Consider the following 23,996-nt stretch of genomic DNA (forward strand, 5'->3'; position numbering starts at 1 on the left):
GATAAAGAATTGAATGTTGTCTGGGTATATAAAGTATGACACACTTAGATCCTTAAGAACCAATCCCAGCAGGGCTAGATAAAGATTAAACAGGTCAGAAGACGATGCAGAACCTTGGGGTACTCCTGAAAGTAGCAACCCTCCCCCACCCCATTCCCACCTCAGCCAATCTCCTTACGAGAATCTGATGAGAGAGCGAGTGGAATGCTGAGGGCCCATGCAGGTGAGCAACAATGGCTGCCCTTTCTTTATCTCTTTATCTCTTTTAACTCTGTTAACATAAGAACATAAGAACATGTTCTTATGTTCTTAACAATGAGTCAACAACAGAGATCGATAGAGCCAGGGTAGTCATGGGTGATCCCAAGAAAGATCTTGGTTCCTTCTATTGTGGACTGGCTCAATGAACATTTCCAGAAAAATCCCCATTTTTTTAAAAAAGCTCCAGCTCCAAAAGCCTCTTCTCACATCAGAAAGATGAAGCGTGTGCTGGAGGTGTGTGGAGTGTGTACGTGCTTCAGTTCGTGGTTTGAACATGTGAAGGGTCCCATAGTTTTGCAGGATCGGCTAGCAGCATATGTTCAAATAGCGACCAAATGAAGATCGGTAAACACCAAGTGAACTTTATTAAAATAACATGCCCAACTCAGGTCGAGATTCGCTCAATTCTGAGCTGCTTCAGGGGCTGTTGGAGTCGGTAGTATCTGTTAGCTGCCGATTCAACTAGCATCAAATCCAGTAGTATGCCGATTCCACTGTGACTACTGTTCAATCATTGCTATCAAGCCAATGTGTACTGTAGGCATGCCTGCTTTTCAAAGCCTTTTAAAACATTGTGTTTGCGTGCCAAATGCTGCCTGTTAAAAATCACTATTCGAACGCGACTCTGTGGTTACTGCTGTCAAACCGGATATGTGACTGGATATGTGACAGCACATATCCGGTTTGACAGCAGTAACTACGGAGTCGCGTTCGAATAGTGGTTTTAACAGGCAGCATTTGGCACGCAAACACAATGTTTTAAAAGGCTTTGAAAAGCAGGCATGCCTACAGTACACATTGGCTTGATAGCAATGATTGAACAGTAGTCACAGTGGAATCGGCATACTACTGGATTTGATGCTAGTTGAATTGGCAGCTAACAGATACTACCGACTCCAACAGCCCCTGAAGCAGCAGTGGGAATTTTTTGCCACTTCAAAATTCTGCCGCCTGAAGCAACCGCCTCACCCTGCCTTATTATAGAGCCACCCGTGGGGTATAGATTTATGTAGGAAGGTGGGATTGAGAGAGGGAGGCTCAAGAAATTAATGTATAAATAAGAAAAAAGTAGGGGGAAGGGCAGAGAGAAGATAATGTTGGGGGTTATGGGGGTGGGAGTTGTAGAAAGTGAGAGTACTGCGGCAGGGAGAGGGGAAAAGCCCCTCCAAAATAATGTCTGGTGGGTGGAGAATGGGAAATAATCTATAACAATTTAGACCCTGATTATAGTTACATGCACTGTGTCATTAATTTCTACTAGGTTTCTTTCCAGCTAAGGATCCAGTTTCACTGGTCTCCTTGCACGGATTTCCAGCCAGTTATTTCTCCCCTTCGATCGAGCTCTGGAAGCAAGGTGAGATGAACCCTTCCCTCCCTTGGCTCTGTCCGACTTGGTCTCTAAGCTGTGTTTGGAAGTTCTGATCTACATTATGATATCATCAGCTTCCAGTAGAAGAAATCTGTCCCAGAATCTTCAGGGTTACTGTGGGAATGGGAATCAACAAACACATTTAAAACAAACCATTTCCCAGAGAACACAGTTTCAGAAGACTGTAGAAAACTCATTAAAATTCATATCTTCAGCTCTTCTTGTCAGCTTCCTTCTACCCTGCCTCCTGGCATGTATTGAATGTTTTATCTATTACGATATTTCTGACCTTTTTGGTATCTGCCTATAGATAATCAGGTATGTCATTAAAGAATCTTAACAGTAGCCTCTGTTATCCTTCCTCTGACTCTGACTGATCTACAGTGTACTCCTGAGTGAATATTCAGATTAGGCTGGGTTTTGCACTTGATGTTAAAAATGTGTCTTAAGGGAGTGTGTGTTTTGGGGTTTGTTCCCTGAGGGCGCGTCCTGAGGGACTCACTGATTTTCATGAGGGGTTTTCAGTTTGTTCTTCAAAGGTTTATGGGTTTGTTCTTTTATGGTTTCTGTATTTTTTCAAGTATTCCTGAATTATTGATGGGACTGGATCTCCTACTGTTAACTTTCTGTTTCATTTTCTTTCCGTGCAGATCAATTTTTCCATATATTTATGACACACACACCAAAACTGACTCATCAGCATTGAACACAACTTCCTCTGAAATCCTTCTTGGGATCAAGCTTTCAGGGTCATAGACCTAGTGTCTGTGTGTGCAGATCTGAAGAAATGGCCCTTTTGCATGGCACATCTGCAAACCTTGTGCAGCTACAACAAGACCCCTCTGCCTCTGCCTCTACCAGCTACCCAGATTTCGATGGATGGAGAGCTCAAACAGCCACCTCCATCAGTGCCACTAGTAAACAAATGGTGGTGTTCCAAGAGTTTACACCAAAAAGACTACTAGCTCAGGAAGAATCAATTCCTTGTTTATTAGCTAAACAGTATGAAATGCTTCAGTCTGGGAAAGCAGACACTACTATCTCGGTAGATAACATGCACAGACAATTCCACTCTTTTGGAAGCAAGTGCTCAGTTCAGATCCAGCTCCAGAGTGTAATGCCAATGGGGCCTCCATACATCCAAGCTCTGAGTCAACAGGACATCCGTAGTGATCTAATGTTGAGACAGAGGCCATCAACTGAGCTACGCCACTGCATACAGTTGGAGATGGCTCTCCCCAATGTGCCTAGCATGGGCAACACAAACTGGGAGCTTGACAACACTCAAATAGGAAGCATTCCTGTTTTGAAGGAGATCTACCCACACAGTGAGAATTCTGCTGTATCTCTTGTATCCTGTTATCCATTATCCATGGAACGAGAAGGAAATGGAAAATCCAAAGCGGAAGGAAGAAAGTCAAGGATCCCCGGTGAGCATAGTATAGAAGAGGGGAAGTTTCATGAGAGCAACTTGATTGGATTTAACAGTTTGGTTTCTAAGTGTGAGTCTGGTAAAAAGGGAAGGGAAAAGGATGAGCCTGGTTCAAGGCAGGGAAAACAGAAACCTGGAAAGGGATTCCCAATGGAAATGCAAGACTTCCTATAGCTGTGTTGATTTCCATTTCTAGGTAATCTTCGAAATGTTGCACATTTACAATAGAGTTCAACTTGACTTTTGTCAGGTTGCAGATATTTCTTGTTCTATACGTTTTCAGTTGTTGCACGCCCAGGTATTTTATAGGCCCAAAAGGTGCTACAGTTTGACCTATAGCATTTTAACATTGCATGAAGACCACTTAAAGAGGCATTAATCTCAATGCCTTCTTGGGGTACAGTGTGAATAGTGGGGAAAAAATCTTTTTTTTCAAGAAAGATGGAAACTAATCTGGCATGTGGCACTCTTTGATGTCTTTGCCTCACCAGGGATCTGATTAGTCAAGGACTGCTCCTAAAAGGACACAATAGGAGAAAAAGTTTGATTGTGTAGCTGCCCCCTGCAGTAAGGCTTTTGTATTTACAGAAGGACAGCCAAGACATCACAGATTCGGAGAATTAGACCCTCCCTGTGCAGAACATGGAAAAGGACATCATTAATAGTGATCTTCGTGGGGAAATAGTCAGGCCAGGTCTTCTTGGCAAGTAATCCAAGGGAGACACCCTGAATTAGGTTCCTAACTGGCTGAATTATCTGATGAAACACATGAAATCACAATTAAAAGTATAGCGGTATATTCAGACATGAAGGAGCCAATTAACCAAAGGTGTGCAAATCCTTGCAAAAACATTATTTTGTGTGGGATTCACACTTTGCATATGGAATCACACCACTGCATGTCATGCTTCCTGGCCCCAACCCATGGAAGGAACCCACAAAAGGTGGCTTTCCACATGCCCTTGTGGGTCAGTGCTGAGAGAAAGCAGGAGAGCAATAACTGGACTCAGGAGCTGATGTTTTGTAGAAAGAGTTAAGGGGGAAAATGAAGGTACTGTAGGTGGAGGTCTTCAGTGTCTTGACTTGGGTGTTTTGTCTGTGTCTTATGACCCTTTGTTTTACCCTTCTTGAAGTCTTCTCTTATATCTTCTGGGTGGTTGCCTGTGTACTGGGCGCCTCTGTGTTTGTCCCTATCTGAGCAGAATTTGTCGCAGAGTTTTAAAAGGCAGGAGAGTGTATGTGAGTGTGGCCTGAATGCATCTTGAAAGTGGCCCGGTGTACGTGAGGGAGCATGGGGAATATGAGTGGGGAGAGGATACGTAAGATATAGAGTGGGCCAGATGGAAAAATAAGTGGATACAGAAGTCAGGAGGGACGGGGGTCAAGGAGGAAGAAAAAGTGCTAGTACTGGGAGAATATGAGTAGGGAGGGAAAGGTCCAGAAGACTGGAAAGATGAATAGGAAAGAGCAGGAGGAGGAAGTGGAATAGCAGGTAGGAGGATGAGGAATGATCAGTGGAGAAGAGTGGCAAGAGGATGAGTGCAGTAAGGAGGAGGTGGAGGCAATGAGGACAGGGCATAAGAGAGACAGAGCAGTTTACATTAGAGTTGCCAACTGGCTCCAGATTTTCAGGACAGGTTGATCCAGTCCAGATTTTACCCCATTGCATGCTGGGACAATTCTGATTTCCCTATTGCCTTCCCTAAGAAAAGAAAGACTATAAGTACCTGCATGCAGGGGACTAAAACCAGGAATGGATCAACCTGGCCTGAAAATCTGGAGCCAGTTGGCAACCCTAGTGAACATACTTGGGAATTCTCTGGGTATCACTCAGAGATAAACGAAATAGATTAGGGGAATTGTAAATGTGTAGGTTGATCAAAATTTGTCTGGTGTAGTACCACAGACATTTTTAATAACATTTTAGCGAGTTCAGAACAATTTTATATATTTTTCTTTTGCACATAAAAGTAATAAAACAAATGTTTTATTATCGTTTACTATCCAACTTTTTAACATGCTGATTTATAAAAAATCAGTATTGCTTTCTATGTCTCTCTTTTTCTTTTTTAGTTTTTGTTAGTTTTTTACAGCTTGGAATAGTTGGCACTATAAATAACTTACTCGCTTGTCATTGAAGCATCCCCACTCGCTACTCCCTTGCCCGACACTGCCAGCGTTTCGACAGGACTCCATCTGCTTCAGGGGCTTGAGAGAGTTTTTATCTGTAATGAGTCCAGGTATATGCTTTCAACATGGCGGCATATACCTGGACATGGCTTTGAATTCCTTAAAGCATTATTAAAAATATAGTAGAACACGTTGAATGGTGGTTGTTTGCCCACCTCCATCTGTGGTACTACACCGGACAGATTTTGATCAACCAACACATTTACAATCCCCCTAATCTCTTTTGTATGACTTTGTTTAGTAAGTCGAGGATTGTTCCAGAGGCTTGTTTGTTCGTCTATTCAGTATCACTCAGAGATACCAATATTCTGAATAAATTGCTGAGCTTCCAGAGAAATAATGGAAAGTTCTGGGTTCTGTTGTTAGCTGAGCTGACCTACTTGGGCAGGAAGAAAATGGAGAAGGTGGCACGGTGCCCCTTGCAGGCTGGAAGGAGGAGGAAACCGATCTAGGTATGGGGAGGGGGGAGTTAGCCCTCTCCCCAATCTAAGTCTGAGGTTGGGATACAGAATTCACACATCCCCTCTCCCTGCTTGGGGAAGGGATTCATGTGCACACACACACAGTCTCCCTCTCTGCGAATCCAATCCAATCTTATGGTGACCTAACGCAAAAGTTTCCCAGGATGTCAGTGAAGGACAAGAAGAGGGTGAGGAAAGGGGAGAAAAAGGAAGAGAAGCATGCAGTGAGTGTTCCCAAAGGCCACAAATGTCACACCAGCCAACAGGTCACCCTGCTCCCCCTACCTGGCCGCATTCTAAATGTAGGTAGTGCTTTGCTGAAGAGGAAGATTACATGCTGCTAGAGGGGATGGTAAAAATAATTACATTCTCTATGGCAAAGAGTCGACAAGAATGTCCAGTACAGCAAAGCAAAATGTTTTGGGCATCCTACCACATTCAACAGATCACATAAAACATCCCTTCAGCTTGGAGAAAAGACGACTGAGGGGAAATATGACCGAGGTCTATAAAATAATAAGTGGAGTGGAATGAATAAACATTAATCGGTTGTTTACTCTTTCAAAGAGCACAAAGAGCAGGGGACACACAATGAAGTAACTAGGCGATACATTTAAAACTAATAAGAGAAAATATTATTTTACTCAATGCATAATAAGCTCTGGAATTCATTGCCAGAAGATGTGGTGAAAGATGTTAGTGTAGCTGCGTTTAAAAAAGGTTTGGACAAGTTCCTGGAGGAAAGGTCCATTAACCATTATTAAGGCAGAATTGCAGAAATCCACAGCTTAACTCTGGAATAAGCAGCTTGGTATCTATTTACCCCTTGGAATCCTGCAAGGTACTTCTGACATGGATTGGCCAGTGTTGGAAACAGGATACTGGGTTTGATGGACCTTTGGTCTGAACCAGTATGACAAGTCTTATGTTCTTATGCAAAAGGCAAACTTAACCTTAAACTGTCAAGAATAAGGCCACACCAGCAGAAGACTTTCACAGACCCTGTCCCATGCAACTTATGGAGACCCAAGCAGCACCTCACCTCCCTTATGGGACCCGAAGGCCTAGAAGGATTTACTGGAACCTTGACAGCAACTTTGATATAGCTAAGGAGACAGCAGGTAAGCCCTGATTGCATCTCTGGCAAGACTCCCACTCTTTCACAGAGAGGATTATTTTTGTACTGGCCCTGGTATGAGCAGGATGGAAGCAATTAAGGGTCTAGTTTGGGGGGAGGGAAATTGGGTGTCAGAGGCTGTTGGATGCAACTTCAACGCGTTGCTAGCAGAAAAATCAGTGTACAGCACTTGTATCGGGGGTGTAGGGCAGATGTTCCAACAATTTACTTCTTCCTTTTCTGCTTGTATAGGTCTTAGTGATGTTAGGGGAGGATGCTGGCATTCCAAGCATCTTCTGGCTCCAATTCCACACTTCTGATTCTCTCTGCAGAACAGCAAGAGACCCTGACTGTACACACAGACTACAGGAGGAACTGATGTTTAATAAATCTGAAGAGGTGAATGTCATTTCAACAGATTACCCATCAGTGATGAAGCATGAACAGTCTGAAGTAACAGCAAGCCAGCACCATCCCAGCGAGACCCTCTGATCCAGAGCCCCATCTGTTACCACTTTTCTGAACAAGGCAGCCAGGTAAATTCACCCCACTGGCAAAGCACCATCCTTGGCCAACAGACAGGCCGATACTATAAGAACTTCAGGAGGGCGGGTGCTCCGGGTTTGAGCGCCCGCTCTCCCAACATGCGCCCAGCCATCTCTCCTGGGCACATGATTCTGTATTTAAATGAGAGGTCGCAATAGTAAGGAGGCGCTAGGGACAATAGCGCGACCCTAGCGCCTCCTTAATAGCATAGAGGTAGCTGTTAGCGGGTCTGACAACCGACACTCAATTTTACCACCGTCGGTTTCCAAACCCTCTGATAGCCATGGGTTGGGAAAATGGACGCCGGTAAAATTGTGCATTTTTCTAACCTGCTGACTGGCGGGCAGATTTAAAAAAAAAAAAAATTATTTTAATTTTTGGTTCCTCCCACTTAATATCGCTAGGATATTAAGTTGCAGGGTGTACAGAAAAACACATTTTAATTTCATAAGAACATAAGAACATAAGAAAATGCCATACTGGGTCAGACCAAGGGTCCATCAAGCCCAGCATCCTGTTTCCAACAGTGGCCAATCCAGGCCATAAGAACCTGGCAAGTACCCAAACACTAAGTCTATTCCATGTTACCATTTGTTAATGGCAGTGACTATTCTCTAAGTGAACTTAATAGCAGGTAATGGACTTCTCCTCCAAGAACTTATCCAATCCTTTTTTAAACACAGCTATACTAACTGCACTAACCACATCCTCTGGCAACAAATTCCAGAGTTTAATTGTGCATTGAGTAAAAAAGAACTTTCTTCGATTAGTTTTAAATGTGCCACATGCTCACTTCATGGAGTGCCCCCTAGTCTTTCTATTATCCGAAAGAGTAAATAACCGATTCACATCTACCCGTTCTAGACCTCTCATGATTTTAAACATCTCTATCATATCCCCCCTCAGTCGTCTCTTCTCCAAGCTGAAAAGTCCTAACCTCTTTAGTCTTTCCTCATAGGGGAGTTGTTCCATTCCCCTTATCATTTTGGTAGCCCTTCTCTGTACCTTCTCCATCGCAATTATATCTTTTTTGAGATGCGGCGACCAGAATTGTACACAGTATTCAAGGTGCGGTCTCACCATGGAGCGATACAGAGGCATTATGACATTACCCATAGTGTTTGGGTAATTGCCAGGTTTTTGTGGCCTGGTTTTGGCCTCTGTTGGAAACAGGATGCTGGGCTTGATGGACCCTTGGTCTGACTCAGCATGGCAATTTTTTATGTTCTTCTTTCCGTTTTATTCACCATTCCCTTTCTAATAAGTCTCAACATTCTGTTTGCTTTTTTGACTGCCGCAGCACACTGAACCGATGATTTCAATGTGTTATCCACTATGACACCTAGGTCTCTTTCTTGGGTTGTAGCACCTAATATGGAACCCAACATTGTGTAATTATAGCATGGGTTATTTTTCCCTATATGCATCACCTTGCACTTATCCACATTAAATTTCATCTGCCATTTGGATGCCCAGTTTTCCAGTCTCACAAGGTCTTCCTGCAATTTATCACAATCTGCTTGTGATTTAACTACTCAGTATCCTGGGCGACTGACTAAATGCCTCATCAACATGCATTTGCATGTGTTGAGTGCTATTAGTTTTCGGGGAGGTTGGCCGCGCGTTTTCGAGGTGCTAAACCCCTTACAGTATAAGGGGTAATGGATGCGTGTTGAAAACGCGTGGCCAATTGAGTGCTAAATGGTGCGCTGTTTAAAACAACAAAACAAGAACAAAAGATAGGCTTTTTTTTTTTGGGTTAGTGCATGGCTTTTCTTCTTCTTGTTCCTATCGTTTGTGTTCCATGTGAGATTTGTGCCTTTCTCTGATGTTTCAAATAAAAGGCTTTTCTTTGTTAAGGTGTGTTTGGTATTCTTTTGTGTGTGTCTGGCTGAGACCCTGTCCAGGTCTTTAGGCCCACCAGGTGAGCCTTACCTCCTGGGAGTGCATGAGAAACTGTTGCTGCAGAGAAGAGCAAGCCAGCTACACTGGACAAAGCAAAGAGAACGGCATTTCATTTATGGTGTGAACCTTTTCCTTCCAGTGTTCAGTGATTTATGGAAGTAAATATTTTCTAATATCAGACAACTTCAGAGCTGTCTCCCACACTCTCTACTTGTGCCTCATCTAGCAGCAGAGCACAGAGGATTCTCTTCTAGGTTAAGGTTAATGTTGACTGGAATGTGATTTCTGACTGCAATGTTGTGAATCATGCAGTAGACAAGGACTTTTTCTGGGGCATATTATAAGACACCTTCCAATTTATTTAAACATCTGAACTGACGTTTTAATAGTTTATATAGGCACTGGGTGACTGAGTGGATGAATGTGTATGTCTCATTGTAACTCTTCACTGCTGGGGTCCTTGAGTGAGCTGTAGAAGAAAGGAACCGGGCTTAACATCCATAGCCGTCATCTAAGAAAAGCAGGTATTACAGAGATCTGCATAGGGAACCCTTGGCCCTACCATAAAGTAATTTGCCTTGGGAAAGTGTGAATTCATTCTCTGGTATAGAGAATATTCCAGTATAGTGAGCGCAATTAGTGGTTTCTGCCAGCAGGTGGTAGTGCGGAGACTCTATAAGGAAACGTTCATCCTTGATCTGATGCCGACAGGCGAGGCAAAGTCATGAGTTCTGATGAGTGAAATGCCCCTGTTAGAGCATGGAAGCCTTAGCAAATTGTGACCCTGTCCTGAAAGAAGACTATTCCTAAGGCCAGATCTTTTCTCATGGAACAGAGTAAAAGGGGTTCAACAAAGCAAGAAAATCTTCAAGCAATGTGGAGAGTCCCAGAAAACCAGGAATCTAGAGATCAAAGAGTAAGGAGAGTATGTACTTTGAGGGTTAAGAGAGGCTCCACTTCTGGATCCACCTCCCCGTTCTGGATCCTAACCTGTGCGGGTACACAAGGATCCGTTCTGTCACCTGTTTTCTTCAACATTTACCTCAAGCCGCTCGCCCAACTGATTTGCTCCTTGAACTGAAAATCCTACATCTATACTGACAACATGCAGTTCTTCATATCCATAGACCCAGGTCTACAAACTGCTATGACGACAATATCTGCATCCCTTCCATCATCCAAAACTAGGCCTCTAATAACAAGCTATGCTTAAATCCAAGTAAAACAGAAGTTCCACAAAAGGCAAATGGCCCAATCCATAAGAACATAAAAAATTGCCATGCTGGGTCATACCAAGGGTCCATCAAGCCCAGCATCCTGTTTCCAACAGAGGCCAAACCAGGCCACAAGAACCTGGCAATTACCCAAACACTAAGAAGATCCCATGCCACTGATGCAATTAATAGCAGTGGCTATTCCCTAAGTAAATTTGATTAATAGCCATTAATGAACTTATCCAAACCTTTTTTGAACCCAGCTACACTAATTGCACTAACCACATCCTCTGGCAACAAATTCCAGAGCTTTATTGTGCGTTGAGTGAAAAAGAATTTTCTCCGATTAGTCTTAAATGTGCTACTTGCTAACTTCATGAAATGCCCCCTAGTCCTTCTATGTAAATAACCGGTTCACATCTACTCATTCAAGACCTCTCATGATCTTAAAGACCTCCATGAACTCCCCTTGAACTCCCACATACAGAGCCTTGGGATCAGGGCCGTTGCTTCCTTTTTTGCTGCCCTGTACAATGATTGTGCCACACCCCCATGGATTCTAATGGAGCCATTCATGGACTTCACTTTTTTCTTAACATAATTTTGTGTGAACATCGCTTACGGGTGCAGCAAGGTTAGAATAAGGCCACCAGATTTCAGGTGGGCAAGTAGTTCATTTGGTGGAGGAGTGGTTGTCTGGAAAATTGTAGTAATCTACTCTCAAAATATACCTAAACATACCTAAAAGCCTGCTCTTTGAATTTTTAAACCACTAAATAGTTAAACCCTAATACAAAGCCCCAGGGCTGATGGGTTCGTCCTATACATGAGAATTAATTATATGCCAGAAAAATTCAAATCTGTCAACAAAATTCAGCTATGATCAACATCAAAATCAATAAAGAGTAAGTGACCATAAACACCCAAACTATGTAAATTCCATGTGGGAGACAATGTCTGGGTCAGAGACTTTGAACTGGGTCCCAGGATATTTTACATCAGGACCAGTGCAAGGGTATTAGGAGCCCCAGATAAACGTTACAGTTTGGCGTGTGCCGCTTTCTCCCCACCCCTGCCCCTGGTCCTCGCCACACACAATTAAAACTATGCATTTATAATAGATTCAAAGTGCAGTCTTCTGAGGTAAAAATATCATTTACAACAGTGTTTATTATATTTGCATGTATTGCTGTGATACCAACCAGCAGGGGGCGGCTCAAGACAATCTGCTGCCTGAGGCGAGGGATGAGATGGCGCCCCTCCCTTCCCCCCGCCAACTCTGCCCTCCCATAGGCTCCCTCTCTCTGGCACCCACACTCAAGTACTCTCACGCATGCTCTCTCTCCCCCCCCAAGCACTCTCGCACACGCTCTCTCACATCCCCCCATGCATCCTCATGCATGCTCTCTCATGCCCCCCCCCCTAGGCTCGCAATCTCTCATACACACATACACACACCCTGCTCCACACACTCACTCTCACTGAGGCCTTCATCTTCACTGCGAGCCAAAGATGGCCCTGGTGAGAGTGTGTATGTGTATGGAGATGGAGACATGTCTGGCCGTTCGGATCACGTAGGCACGCAGAGCTGTAGCCAGGCAATGTGGTGCCTATGGCCAAGTGAAAATCTGCGCCCTCCCCCTTTACACAACACACGGCACCACGAGTTGGGAGACTGTTAAATGTTTATGCAGCAATGCTCATGGCCAGTGCAAGGGTATTAGAAACCCTAGAAAAACCTTTATAGCCTTGCACCCCCCCACCCCATCACACCCTCCTCGCACACAATTTAAAAATTATGCATTTATAATAACAGATTTTACATGAAAAAGTACATTCAAAGCACAGTCTTCTGAGGTAAAAATATCCCATACAATATGTATATTATATTTACATGCACTGCTGAGGTGCCAACCAGAAAACCTTGCAAAAAAGCAAGAGACGCTTGGAATCTCTATGGTATTAGGCCTACTGTAATGCGTTTTGGGCATGGGCATCACCCTCAGAGAGCCACGAGAAAACATAATTTCTGTATATCTAAACAGCACTAACTGCCAGCACTCAAACAGCAACAACCCTACCTATGAAAGTTAACACTGTAAATATTATACCAGACCTAAAATATCAACTCTTATTAGGAAAACAGAACAAGCTATAGATCCCTACATAGAAAGTAACTACACACTAATAGAATACCTAATACCCCAATGGATCCTTAACAAACCTCAGCACGCTACAATGTATTTTCCTTGTCAGTTCTTAGCTCCAATCTGTTACTTTTCCTTCCCCAATCTCATGATACAATGTAAACTTTACAATGTTATGAAGCCTCAATGTATGCCCGTGTATCACACTTACATTCCAAACTGTTCCCTAAGGGCCGGATTTTATAAATTAGCGCGATCGCGTACTTTTGTTCGCGCACCAGGTGCGAACAAGAGTACGCGGGATTTTAATAGATACGCGCGTAGCCGCGCGTATCCATTAAAATCCGGGGTCGGCGCCTGCAAGGCTGCCCAAAATCGGCAGCCTGCGCGCGTCGAGCCGTGCAGCCTGCCTCCGTTCCATCCGAGGCCGCTCTGAAATCAGAGCGGCCTCGGAGGGAACTTTCCTTCCACACACCCCCCCCCCCCCCCCCCGCACCTTCCCTTCCCTTCCCCTACCTAACCCACCCCCCGGCCCTATCTAAACACCCCCCCTACCTTTGTCGGCAAAGTTACGCCTGCTGGAAGCTCCGACGCTGCTCATCTCCACTCCTGCTCTGAGGCCTATACTCCCATTCAAGAGGCAAACCAAGAGCTTTGTACCCCCATCAGGGGAACCTTTCTTCAACTGCGGGTTTCAAAGTATGAGTAGTAAGTCTACATGCGTAGATAAAAAAAAATAAATATATATATATATATATAAAAATATATATCTACCACCCACCAGAGGGTTATAAGAGGTTTTAGAGCAGGAGGCTGTGTTAGCAGCTCCTGCACGCCACACTGTGCTTGCTGCTCGGATTCGCTGCTACCACTGTGTTCCAGAATGGGACAATGCACTTTAAACTAGAGGAAAGTGAAGGGAGTGACTGAGCATTCAGGCAGGGGAATACAATAGAGTAAATCTCTGGAATTCAGTTAGGGATGCTGATCTTGAAGGTATGTTGGATGACTCAGTTTTTAGCGTTCATATTTCTATGATAATCTTCAAAACTCTTGGTGGAGTTGCTGGCTCTTCACACATGTCTGTACACCATTTATTCTATATTTTAACTGAAAAGGATTTTGTGAGGCGAGGAAATCTTTACGGCAGTTACTGGCAGTGCAAAGCAAATGTCCCTCGCACCAGGACGGAGTTTTTCTCTTTCTCTGGTTCAGCCCCCATGAGCAAAAAAAAAACGGACAAATGTCCATGGGCAGGCACACAATAGGTGTCGTCGGGCAGCCGACAACATAGCAGGGGAGGGGGTCGAAAGGTAAGACAAAAAAAAAGGTAAAGCGAGAGGGAGGGGACTGAGGCTCCCATTGGACGCCCGCTAGAGTTTAAAATCTCCCGACTGGCGGGATCACCCCCTTTTCAAAGCAGCGGGGGCGTCCTTGGCAGCAGTTCCCCCGCCCACTTACCACGTGTCTAGAATGTCGCAGCGCTGGCGGCAGGGTGAGCAGACGACAAAAAAAATGGGGGCTAAGCAGGAGAAGCCCGCAACGTATATTAAGTCAAAATGGGGCGCTGCTAACAAAAGTTCAACATTTTCACCGCTCGTTTCAACGGCGAGGGACATAATGATGAAGACGGCAAAGCATCGATGTCGGGGGTCCCGGGCTTCTACGGAACCGGCCCTCGACCAAGCCTCAGGCCCGCCTGGCTGCTCCGGATCGATGGCATCAACGGCCGGGAACCGGAATAAGACTGGGAACAAAGCTGTTTTCGGTGAGAAGGCAAAAGCCTGGTCACCCCCCCCCCTGTCAGAGTAGGCAGTTCGAATTATCTGCAAATGTTTTTGATGTCATATCTGAAAATGTTTAAATCCTAAGTTTATTCGGTAAAACTTGTGCTGCGGCCAAAAATACCCATTATAAAATATCTGTTGCTTGACAAAAGAAAGTGAGTGTGGTGCATTATTTTGAGTGGCTGATGGTAAATATGCATTGGAGGAGGAGGCTTGCCCGTACACATATTGGGCCCCCTATGCACTCCCCGTGAGTCTTAGTTTTCTCCTTCTCTCCAGTGACCTCACTTGCCTCTCAGTGCTGGTTCCGGTACTGCACTAAGAGTCACTGCAGTAGCAGTACTTTGCTCTCCTCTGATATGTAAGACCTGCTTCAGCAGAGCTCTCAGCCCTGTTCAGTCTGAGGAAAGACCTTGAGTTGGAAACGGAATACAGAGATTACCTGTTTGGAGCAGGAAGCACACACCATAGTGTGATCGGGTTGAGCACCTCAGAGACTGCCTTTCTGCCTTTCTGCGCTCTCAGATTTTTGTTTTTGATATTCTAAGATACTACTCAAAAGGGGGCGCCTTATCTTTCCCATCTTTCTCTTGCTCACTTGGATTTTCTCGCTTTTCTGAATTGCTTGTTTTTTTAATCCTTCATAATCTAATCTCCTGTATGACAATTTCCTCTTTTGGATTTGTTCTCTTATTTTGGACTGTCTCCCTCAGATTCTTTCTTTATTTTGTTTCTCTCTCTTGAAATATTATAATTTTGCATTTTCTGTCTCTGCATTCTCTCTCGATCTTCTCTTTCAATTTTCTTTTTTGTATTTTTTTAAGCATTTTATCTTTTGAATTTTTTGAAAAAGAAGAGAACTTGTGAGAATGCCAGATTATTCCCCCCCCCCTTTTTTTTTTAATTTTTTTCTTTTTGCATTTTCTCTCTTTGGCTCTCTCTCTTTTTCATGTTGACTTCTCTTATTTTTCATTGAAGTCAGGATAGAAAGGGAAAATGCCCATAAATAATTCAACCAAAAAAGCTTGATATCATTTTACCCTAAACGTCATATTCAGTTATAATAAATTCACACAGATTTACATAAAATGTTCTGATACTGTCTGTTTTATTTTCTCATTTGTGCATTTATTTATTTTTTTTTGAATTCCAACTTGAATTTTAAATCTGTGGTTTGATTATTTTTCATTTCTAGAAACTTTTTTTCTCTGAATTCTTTCTCCTTTCTGGATCCCTCTTTGAGTTCTCTGTAATTCTCTTCTTTTGGATTATCCTTCTCTCTCTAATTAACTTTCTTCTTTTCTTATGCAGTGCTGAAAACAAAACACGGAAGTCAGCGAGATCCCCAACCCAGGGCATGCCTTATTAAACGAGCTCAAATTGTGAGCGACATCAGAGCATGCGATGTTCCACTTAAGATATGGCCCTTTCAGACACAACCTGAGGAGGAGCCAAAGTGTCCCTCAAAGTCAGAGACATTATTGCCACTCACACGGTCGATGAAGACACTAAAATGTCCCACAAAGTTAGAAGAGAAATTGACATACTCCCGAAATCGAAAGAAGAAGCTTACCTTTTCCACAGAGCTTGTGAACAATGTGAAAGGTCTTACACAGACAAGGGAAAGACTGAAATGTACCAAACAGCTAGTGAAAAATCTAACATGTCCTACAAACGCAAGAAAAACATTGACATGGCGTAGTAAACCAGGAAAGAATTTGCTTTGCTCGAGGAAGACAAGTAAGGAGATTGTTTGTGCTATGCAGACAGGAAAGAAGATGGAATATTCAATGAAACCAAGTGGTGAGGTCTCCTGCTGCAGGGGTCTCCTCCACCCATCAGGTCACCCTGGTTCAAGAGAAATGGTCACGAATTTTTCTGGCAGAAAATATGAAGAAAACTCGCATGTTGCATCATCGTATGTTCCCTTAATGATTTCGAAACATAAAGGCCTACAAGAGAAGGAATCCAACTGCTTGCAAGTTGGGAAGGATCCAACAAGGTCTAGGGAAAGGACTGTTTCTGATAATCACAGCCCTAGGTATCTAACAAAAAAGATATTCCATGGCAATGAAGCTATGTGTACTATGAGAGATATCAAGAGTTCCAACATGACTGGAGCCCTTCAGAAAGAACTCAGATCGTGCATCTACCCAGAACAAACTTCCAGAGCCATCAAACGAAAACAGTCTGACAATAATGACCATTACACTAAGAAAGCAAGACGAGAAAAGGTAAAACCAGAGCAGACATTAATGAAGGAGAATGGGAGCAACGTTTTTGGAATAAACATATCTAGTAAGAGAACTTGTGGTGAAAATAAGGGTCCCAAACCATTCCATGGCCTGTCAAACATCCATCAGTTTCTTCCTCATTGTACCAGTTCAAGGCAGAATCCACCTGGGCTGCAGAATTCTGGTCTCGGCCACCGACCCCCGGAGTCCCAGTGCTCTGGTCAGAAATTCAGTACATCTACATCCTATCACTCCGTTCCCAACCGGACTCCATGTGTGTCCCATCATCCTGGTCCAGCCCACCATCTGCCTTTTCGCTACCACCAACCTGCGACTTTAGATCAAAAGTTTTCCAAATCATTTCCAGCTCCCAGCCCTGGGATCCAGAGATCCATAAAACAAGATCTAACTAGGGCTGCAGTCCCTCATTCTCATCCTAGGCGGCTGGAGGTGTCTCTGCCTATCACTGCGAAACAGAGGGAGGAGAAAGAGAACATGAAGAAGAAGGCCCAACTGGAGAGAGAAAATGCTTGCCAATATACCTCCCTGGGAAAGCTTCAATTCTTTGTGCAGAGAGAAAAGGACCATGAGATCGCAAGGGCCTATGGATACCCCGAGTACCTGCTAGATGTGGTCAGGAGCTATCTGGAATCCGAATGACTCACACCTCAGCTCAGTTTTTTCAGTCTGCATTTGTAAATAGGGCCAAAGAACCTTCGCCCCATTTTTTAAATTTATAACTCCAACTCGGCTTCATATTTTGTACATCTCTTTACACCTATGTTTATATTCAATAAATAGCCAGAAGACCAAAAGAGCTTAAAAAATTCCTTTAGATCTGAAATCAATGAAAAAAAGTGGATTCTAACCTTGATACAAAAAAAGAATCTATTTTCAAAGACGGGGAGTGCTATTTTCAGCCCCCCCCCTCCGCATCGCTTGCAGATCCACAGGTACTTAAGTGCCCATAGAGTTTACAGCTACAAATTCCCCACCAGAAAGTACAGACAGGGAATTAAAAATAAACTCTCTGCATAGACTTTACTAGACTGCCCTGGCACCACCCTCAGCTCTGCCCCTTTTCCCTGCAGGAGAAAAAGTATGTGAGCCGTGGACATAGTAACATAGTAAATGATAGCAGATAAATACCAAATGGCCCATCCAGTCACCCAGCAAGTTGCTGTTGGTAGTAACTGCCGCTCCATGCAGTTTACCCCTTGCCTTCTTTTGGTGGTAACTGCCACTCCATGCAGGTTATCCCCTTGCTTTCAGTTGGTGATAACTGCCGCTCCCATGCAGGTTATCCCCTTGCCTTTAGTTGGTGATAACTGCTGCTCCATTCAGTTTACCCCTTGCCTTCTTTTGGTGGTAACTGCCACTCCATGCAGTTTACCCCCTTGCCTTCAGTTGGTGGTCACTGCTGCTCCTTGCAGTTTACCCCTTGCCTTCAGTTGGTGGTAACTGCCGCTCCTTGCAGTTTACCCCCTTGCCTTCAGTTGGTAGTAACTGCCACTCCATGCAGTTTACCCCTTGCCTTCAGTTGGTGGTAACTGCTGCTCCAAGCAGGTTACCCCCTTGCCTTCAGTTGGTAGTAACTGCCACTCCATGCAGTTTACCCCCTTGCGTTCAGTTGGTGGTAACTGCTGCTCCTTGCAGTTTACCCCTTGCCTTCAGTTGGTGGTAACTGCTGCTCCATTTTAACAGTTACATAATCAGATAGTTAAATAAACATTTTCATCTTTTGCTTTCATCCCAAATGGTTTTTCTTTGCCTTTTACTTTTCTCTCTTCGACTCCAGTTATCCCTCCCCTCTTCCATGTCAGTTGTCCCCATCTCGCTTCTCTGCTTCTTTCATCCATGACCTCTTCATACCTCATTCTTTTGAATTTCATCTGTTTTTTCTTCTCACTCCTTCATCCCTCTTCTATTCATTCGCCCTGCCATCCCAGCCCTCCCTTTTTGTCTCTCACACCCACCCAGCCACCTTTCTCTTCTTTCCCCCAACCACATGCAGCTGTCTCCCCCTTTCCTATAACCCTTCCATCTGTCTTACTCCTGCCCTCTGACTCTCTCCCTTTCATCCCCTTTCTCACTCACATGCTTCTCAAATTATTCTCTCCTTCATTCCCTCCCTGTTCTCCCATCTGTCCCTCTTCCTCCTCTGCCTACCCCTCCTTTCCCCTCCCTCCTCCTCCCTTCCCCCTCTGTCTTCCCTCCTTTGGGCTGCATCTCCTTCCCATGTCATGTTCCTCCACCTCTCTCACCTCCAGACTCCTTGCTGTCCCTGTTGTTGTTTCCTTGTGCTCCTTCTCCCTTTCTCCCATGGGTCCCTTTTCCCTCCTTATCCCATAGTTATTCTCAGCCCTTATCCTCATGGATATCCTCTCCCTCTGCCTCTCCCCAGGCCTGGATTTATCACTAAGCATACTAGGCCTGTGCCTAGGATGGCAGTTATCCAGGGGGCAGCAGGCAGAGAAAAAAAAAATCCTGCCTCCAGTAGCAAAACACCCCCCCCCCCCGCCTCCCCTCAGCTCGTTCCCGGCAGAACCTTCTCCCAGTCCTTCAGCAGCAGCCGCTCCTCAATCTGTACTATACCATTAGCCGTGCCTCTCGCCATGGTAACGGAGCTTTCGCACGGCCTCCATTTCAGCACCAGCACGTCTTACATAGCAGGAGTGGCTTGGACTATCAGGAGATCGGGATCCCCCCCCCCCCCCATGAGATGGTCTAGCTGGTCACATGATCTCCCCCTGCTCCTGCTTGCATTGCGGGCGTGGCTGTGTTCCCACAGTGTAGTAGTAGTGGTGACTGGTGACTGGTGAGCACAGCAACAATCGACGACGGGCTGATGACTCTCTCACCTCACTTGCACGGGTGGGTGGCTGGCCTGGCACCATGTAAGCCAGCTCAACATGTTAAACTCAATAAAAAAATGTGTTGTTGCTATCCAGCCCCCGCAGTGGTGTGGCTACTAGCGCAGGACAGGCCCACCGTGCTCCCACATTCTTTGGTCATCAACTTGCCATCTTTGTTGAAAATTGAAGGTGTGGGCCACAACCAAAAAAGCAGGGAAGATGGTGGGCCTGTCCTGCACTAGAGCCGCACCGCTGCGGGGTCTGTCTCCACTCCAACTCTTCAATCATACCTCATTCGTTCGCTAGAGGGAAGGCCACCATGGGGGTGTTTGCAGGCTGCCAGTGCCACCTTACACTTTTTTCACCATACCCAGCCCTTGCCTAATTGTAGAATCACACGGTTCTACAATTAGGCAGGAGCCAGACATGATGCAAAAGTTTAAGGCGATGCCAGCAGAAAGTTTCCCCGGCTCCTGCAGCCCACAAACACCCCATGGTGGCCTTTCCTTCTTGCTCAAAATGCGGCCCAGGCAAGGTCCAGCGCAGCAACAAATGTTGCATGAAAAGCTGGTGCACCACCACGGGATTCCCACCCAGGCAGCAGAGAGTAACTATGAGTGATGATGACTGTACTGGCAGAGTTTCTATACCCCACCAGCAAGAAGAGAAAACAATGCATGCAGCAGGGCCCAAATCTAGTGGTAAGAGAATGAGTAACCTGTGGGATGGAAGACAATGACTGGAAGGTTAAGTAGTCAAATGGGAGATGAGGTGAGGGAAAGGAAAGAACGGTGACAGAGGGAGGGAGCTAGGGTGAGTCAAATGTGAGGGGAAGAGAATGGGGTGAGTGGGAAGAAGGGTATGAGAGGGAAGGGAGTGGAGGTGAGAGAAGGGGCGAGTAACAGAGGGATGGATATGTAAGGGAATGAAAGGAAAGGCAGTGTGAATGAGGGAAAGGAAGGGGAGTGCAAGTGGAAAGGAAGGAGTGGAGGTGAGATGGTAGTTCAAAAGAGAATGTGAAAGATGGATGAGAAAGTGGTGAATGTTTAGGAATTCAAAAGGGGATGTGAAAGGGACTCTCACATGTTTGTAAGAGTGAGCTCGTGTGCGAGTCACCATGTGTTTGTGTGACACTGAGCATGTGTGCGAGTCAGAGTGTGTGTGTGTGTGTGTGTATGTGAGAGTGTTGGCGTTTGTGAGTGAGTGAACATCCTCTTCTTGTGGGAACTCACACGCACACCAGTTGCAGGCAAGGGGGTGAAGGGAGGTGACCTATGCAGACTGTAGGAAATGGTGAGGTTTGAGTGTCCCTCCATGTAGGCAGGCACCCTGAGCATTTGCCTGACATGCCCCGAGTGAGTGTATGTAAGAGAGAATCAGTGAGCAAATGAGTGAGAAAGAACATGCGTGTTAGAGAGTGTATGAGTATATGAGAAAGACAAAGTCTGTGCACAACCTCTAGCCCTTTAGATTCCAGCATGACTGGAATCTAAAGTCCCAGGTATGGAGAGTAGGCGATTTTTTTTTAATCCTTATTAATTTTAATTATTGGGCACTATTTGATATGTTTACTGTTTTGAAATATGTTTTTAGTGTTTGTGAAATCTTTAAACATATTTATGAGTTTTTAATTATTGGTTCAATTTGACAGCTGTTTTGAAATATTTTATTAGTATATTTTTACTATTATATTTGATGTTTTGTATTTTTGTATTTTATTGTTGTATGAGGAATTATTTTATTTATTTTTTATTTATTAGCATTTTTTAATCGCTTTACAGATTAAAAACTATCACCCAAAGCAATATACAAAAGATAAAAATTAACAGCAGATTTACTACAATAGCACCATAAAATAATAAATCAATTAAAACTCAATGACAGTACATAGACAGAACAAACAAATACTATGGAACTCATCAATGGATTTTATCTCCACCCACCTTTTACCTTAAAAACACATTCTGCCACAAAAATCATATTTTATCTCAGAACCATAGGAGCAATACCACTAACTATTGGTGGACATGAACCAAGTTTTTAATTTCTTCCGAAATTTCGTTAAATTCACCTCTTTCCTCACTTCCAGAGATAAACTGTTCCACAAACTTGGAATGACAGTGGAAAACGATCTGCTACCCAAACGGGAATGTTTGAATTTTTTCACTGGTGGAAGACGCAAATACCATCTTCCTACAGAATGTAGATTTCTTTTGGCCACATGCCATTCCAGAGAATCCTTCAATGAAGGAGAACCAGAACCGTTCAAAATTTTAAATGCCAAAAACCAAGTTCTTAAACCTACATCGGTCTACAATAGGTAGCCAATGCAACTCCATCAACAAAGATTTGGCTGGAGTTCTCCGAGATTTTCCTCAAACCATTTGGGCACCAGTGTTTTCAACAAGTAATTTTTGGATCAATTTTCCCTGTAATCCCAAATATATTGCATTACAATAATCCAGCTGTGAAAGGATCAAGGCATAAGCTACAACTTTAAGCGCTGTCAGCTCCAAATATGGTCTCAATTGCCCTAATAATTTCAATTTAAAATAAGTATTACATGCCACCTGTGAAATTTGTTTTTCCAGGGAAAATTTAGAATCCAGGATCACCCTCAGAGACTTTACCTGATGTTTCGGAGTTCCCTTCAAACGTGGGACAGCCGGGATACTAACTGTCCCAGTTTTCAACAGCTCAGTCTTTTCCGAATTGAGAACCAACTTGTTCTCAGAAAATCATTGAGTGACTGCTTATAAACACAAATTCAAATCTAAAAGCAACCTCTGGGATTTTTTTACTAAATGAGCCAGAATCAATATGTCATCAGCATAAATAAAAGGAATAAAATCAAAAGATCAAATCAAATTACCCAGTGGGATTAAAAACAGAGCCTTGTGGAACCCCTAATTTTACCTCACAAGCAGAAGAGAGAGAACCCTGAAAAATCACAAGATTGTTCCCGACACTGAAGAAAAGTGGAAAGCCACTTTAAAATCTGAGCCCCAATCCCTAAAAGCTCACAACGATGTAACAAGATGGAATGATCCACAAGATCAAAAGCACTAGAGAGGTCAATGAAAACCAATCAAGACACGTCCCCTTTACCCAAATACGGAAGACGTTTCTCACCCAGTCTCTGTACTACAGTATTTCCTAAAGCCTTCTTGACTTCATCCAACACATCATTATCAGATTAAATAGGCGGATAATTGAGTAAAAACCAATTTTTCTAATATTTTAGCTACAAAAGGTAGATTTGATACTGGCCTATAGTTCATACATTCTCTCAGGTCCATATTCTCCTTTTGTAGGAGAAGAACAACTTCCCTTTTCAAAAGCAAAGGTACTTCACTCAAATCCGAAGAGGCATTAATGAAAATCAGCAACCCTTCAAGAATTTTAACTGGAGAACCCACAAAAAAATCTAGCAGGACAAGGATCCAGCAGACAATTCGTGGTTTTTATCTCACTCAACAACAATTTTAAATCAAATAGAGAAATGGCCTTATAAGAAGCTAGGTCTTCTCCTCCAATGATCTTCTCAAAAGAGTTAAATAAAAGCATCATTCGATGAAATCACATCTAAATTCTCTCCCTTCTCTGCTTCATGGGAAGACACCTCATTCAGTCCTTCCCGAAGCAGAACAACTGTAAGCCAGATTTTTTTCCACAACCTCTCTAAACGTCGACAAACTCTCTTTAAATCAGCCTTGTCTGAAAACCATGGAGATCTACTTCTCTTATCAGTTAACTCCTTTACACTCACCACAGAAGCTTCCTGCATTCCCACTTTTAAATAACTCATACCACATATCAATCATAGATTCAACATTATCAAATCCAGCACCCTCAAAATCTAAATCCCCCGCAGTCTCTAAAAATTCTCTAAATGTTTCTGTTTTCCATGGGATGTGCACTGCACACAGTCAGGCTTCTCGAAGTTTCCAATTTTAGTCTGCACGTTTCTATTTATACTTTATGGTGTCTTTATTCTGCATTTGAGGAGAGTCTGTCTGTGTTCTGCAGGTGCGACCATGGTGAGGGATTCTGCTAGCCAGTAGTTTCTGTATAGGGGTCTATAGCGGCTTGGCTTATTTTGTTTTCCTAATAGGAAGTGCCAAATTTGATTTGGTGTACTACAAGGTTTGAGCAAACTTGAGTGTGCCATGAAATAAAAAAGGTAGAGACGCACTATTACTTTATTTCTGTTTTGAGTTGGTCAGAGTTAATTTCATTGGAAATGTCTTACCTGGGGGGGGGGGGGGGGGGGGGGGGGGGGGGGGGGGGGGAGGGGCAACACCTTAGGGAGGTGCCCTAAGGATGGCAAAAACCTAAATCCATCCCTACCTCTCCCCATCATCTGCGAGACTAAGGGGTTGCAGGGGGAGGGACTTATCCATTTTCTTGATTGTTTTCCCCCACAGTTTTGTGTTTGGGACAGGGTGCACCCATTACAAACTGGTGACACTGGGGTG

General features: G+C 43.9%; 1 protein-coding gene across 4 annotated transcripts; it reads left to right on the forward strand.

Annotated features, from left to right (window-relative positions):
* Positions 1–1,396: 1,396 nt before the first annotated feature.
* Positions 1,397–17,467, forward strand: LOC115094454. Of its 4 annotated transcripts, none has more exons than XM_029607533.1 (3): positions 1,397–1,615; positions 2,281–3,060; positions 15,741–17,467. In XM_029607533.1, exons 2-3 carry the CDS (start codon positions 2,418–2,420, stop codon positions 17,321–17,323), a joined length of 2,226 nt encoding a protein of 741 aa, XP_029463393.1. In that variant the 5' UTR covers positions 1,397–1,615; positions 2,281–2,417; the 3' UTR covers positions 17,324–17,467. The 4 variants fall into 4 exon arrangements, with proteins under 4 accessions (XP_029463393.1, XP_029463396.1, XP_029463394.1 ...); XM_029607536.1 differs by lacking the exon at positions 15,741–17,467 and adding an exon at positions 7,163–7,557; XM_029607534.1 differs by lacking the exon at positions 1,397–1,615 and adding an exon at positions 1,624–1,948.
* The last annotated feature ends 6,529 nt before the right edge of the window (positions 17,468–23,996 follow it).

This window comes from Rhinatrema bivittatum, chromosome 6, assembly GCF_901001135.1.
Source record: "Rhinatrema bivittatum chromosome 6, aRhiBiv1.1, whole genome shotgun sequence".
In the NCBI taxonomy this organism is placed as follows: domain Eukaryota; kingdom Metazoa; phylum Chordata; class Amphibia; order Gymnophiona; family Rhinatrematidae; genus Rhinatrema; species Rhinatrema bivittatum.

Bases quoted from the DNA above. Each gene is read 5' to 3' on its own strand.
- LOC115094454 (XM_029607533.1), top strand. From the start codon at position 2,418: ATGGCCCTTTTGCATGGCACATCTGCAAACCTTGTGCAGCTACAACAA. The intron at 3,061-15,740 runs GTGAGCATAGTA...TTTCTTATGCAG, and splicing joins AAGAAAGTCAAGGATCCCCG to TGCTGAAAACAAAACACGGA.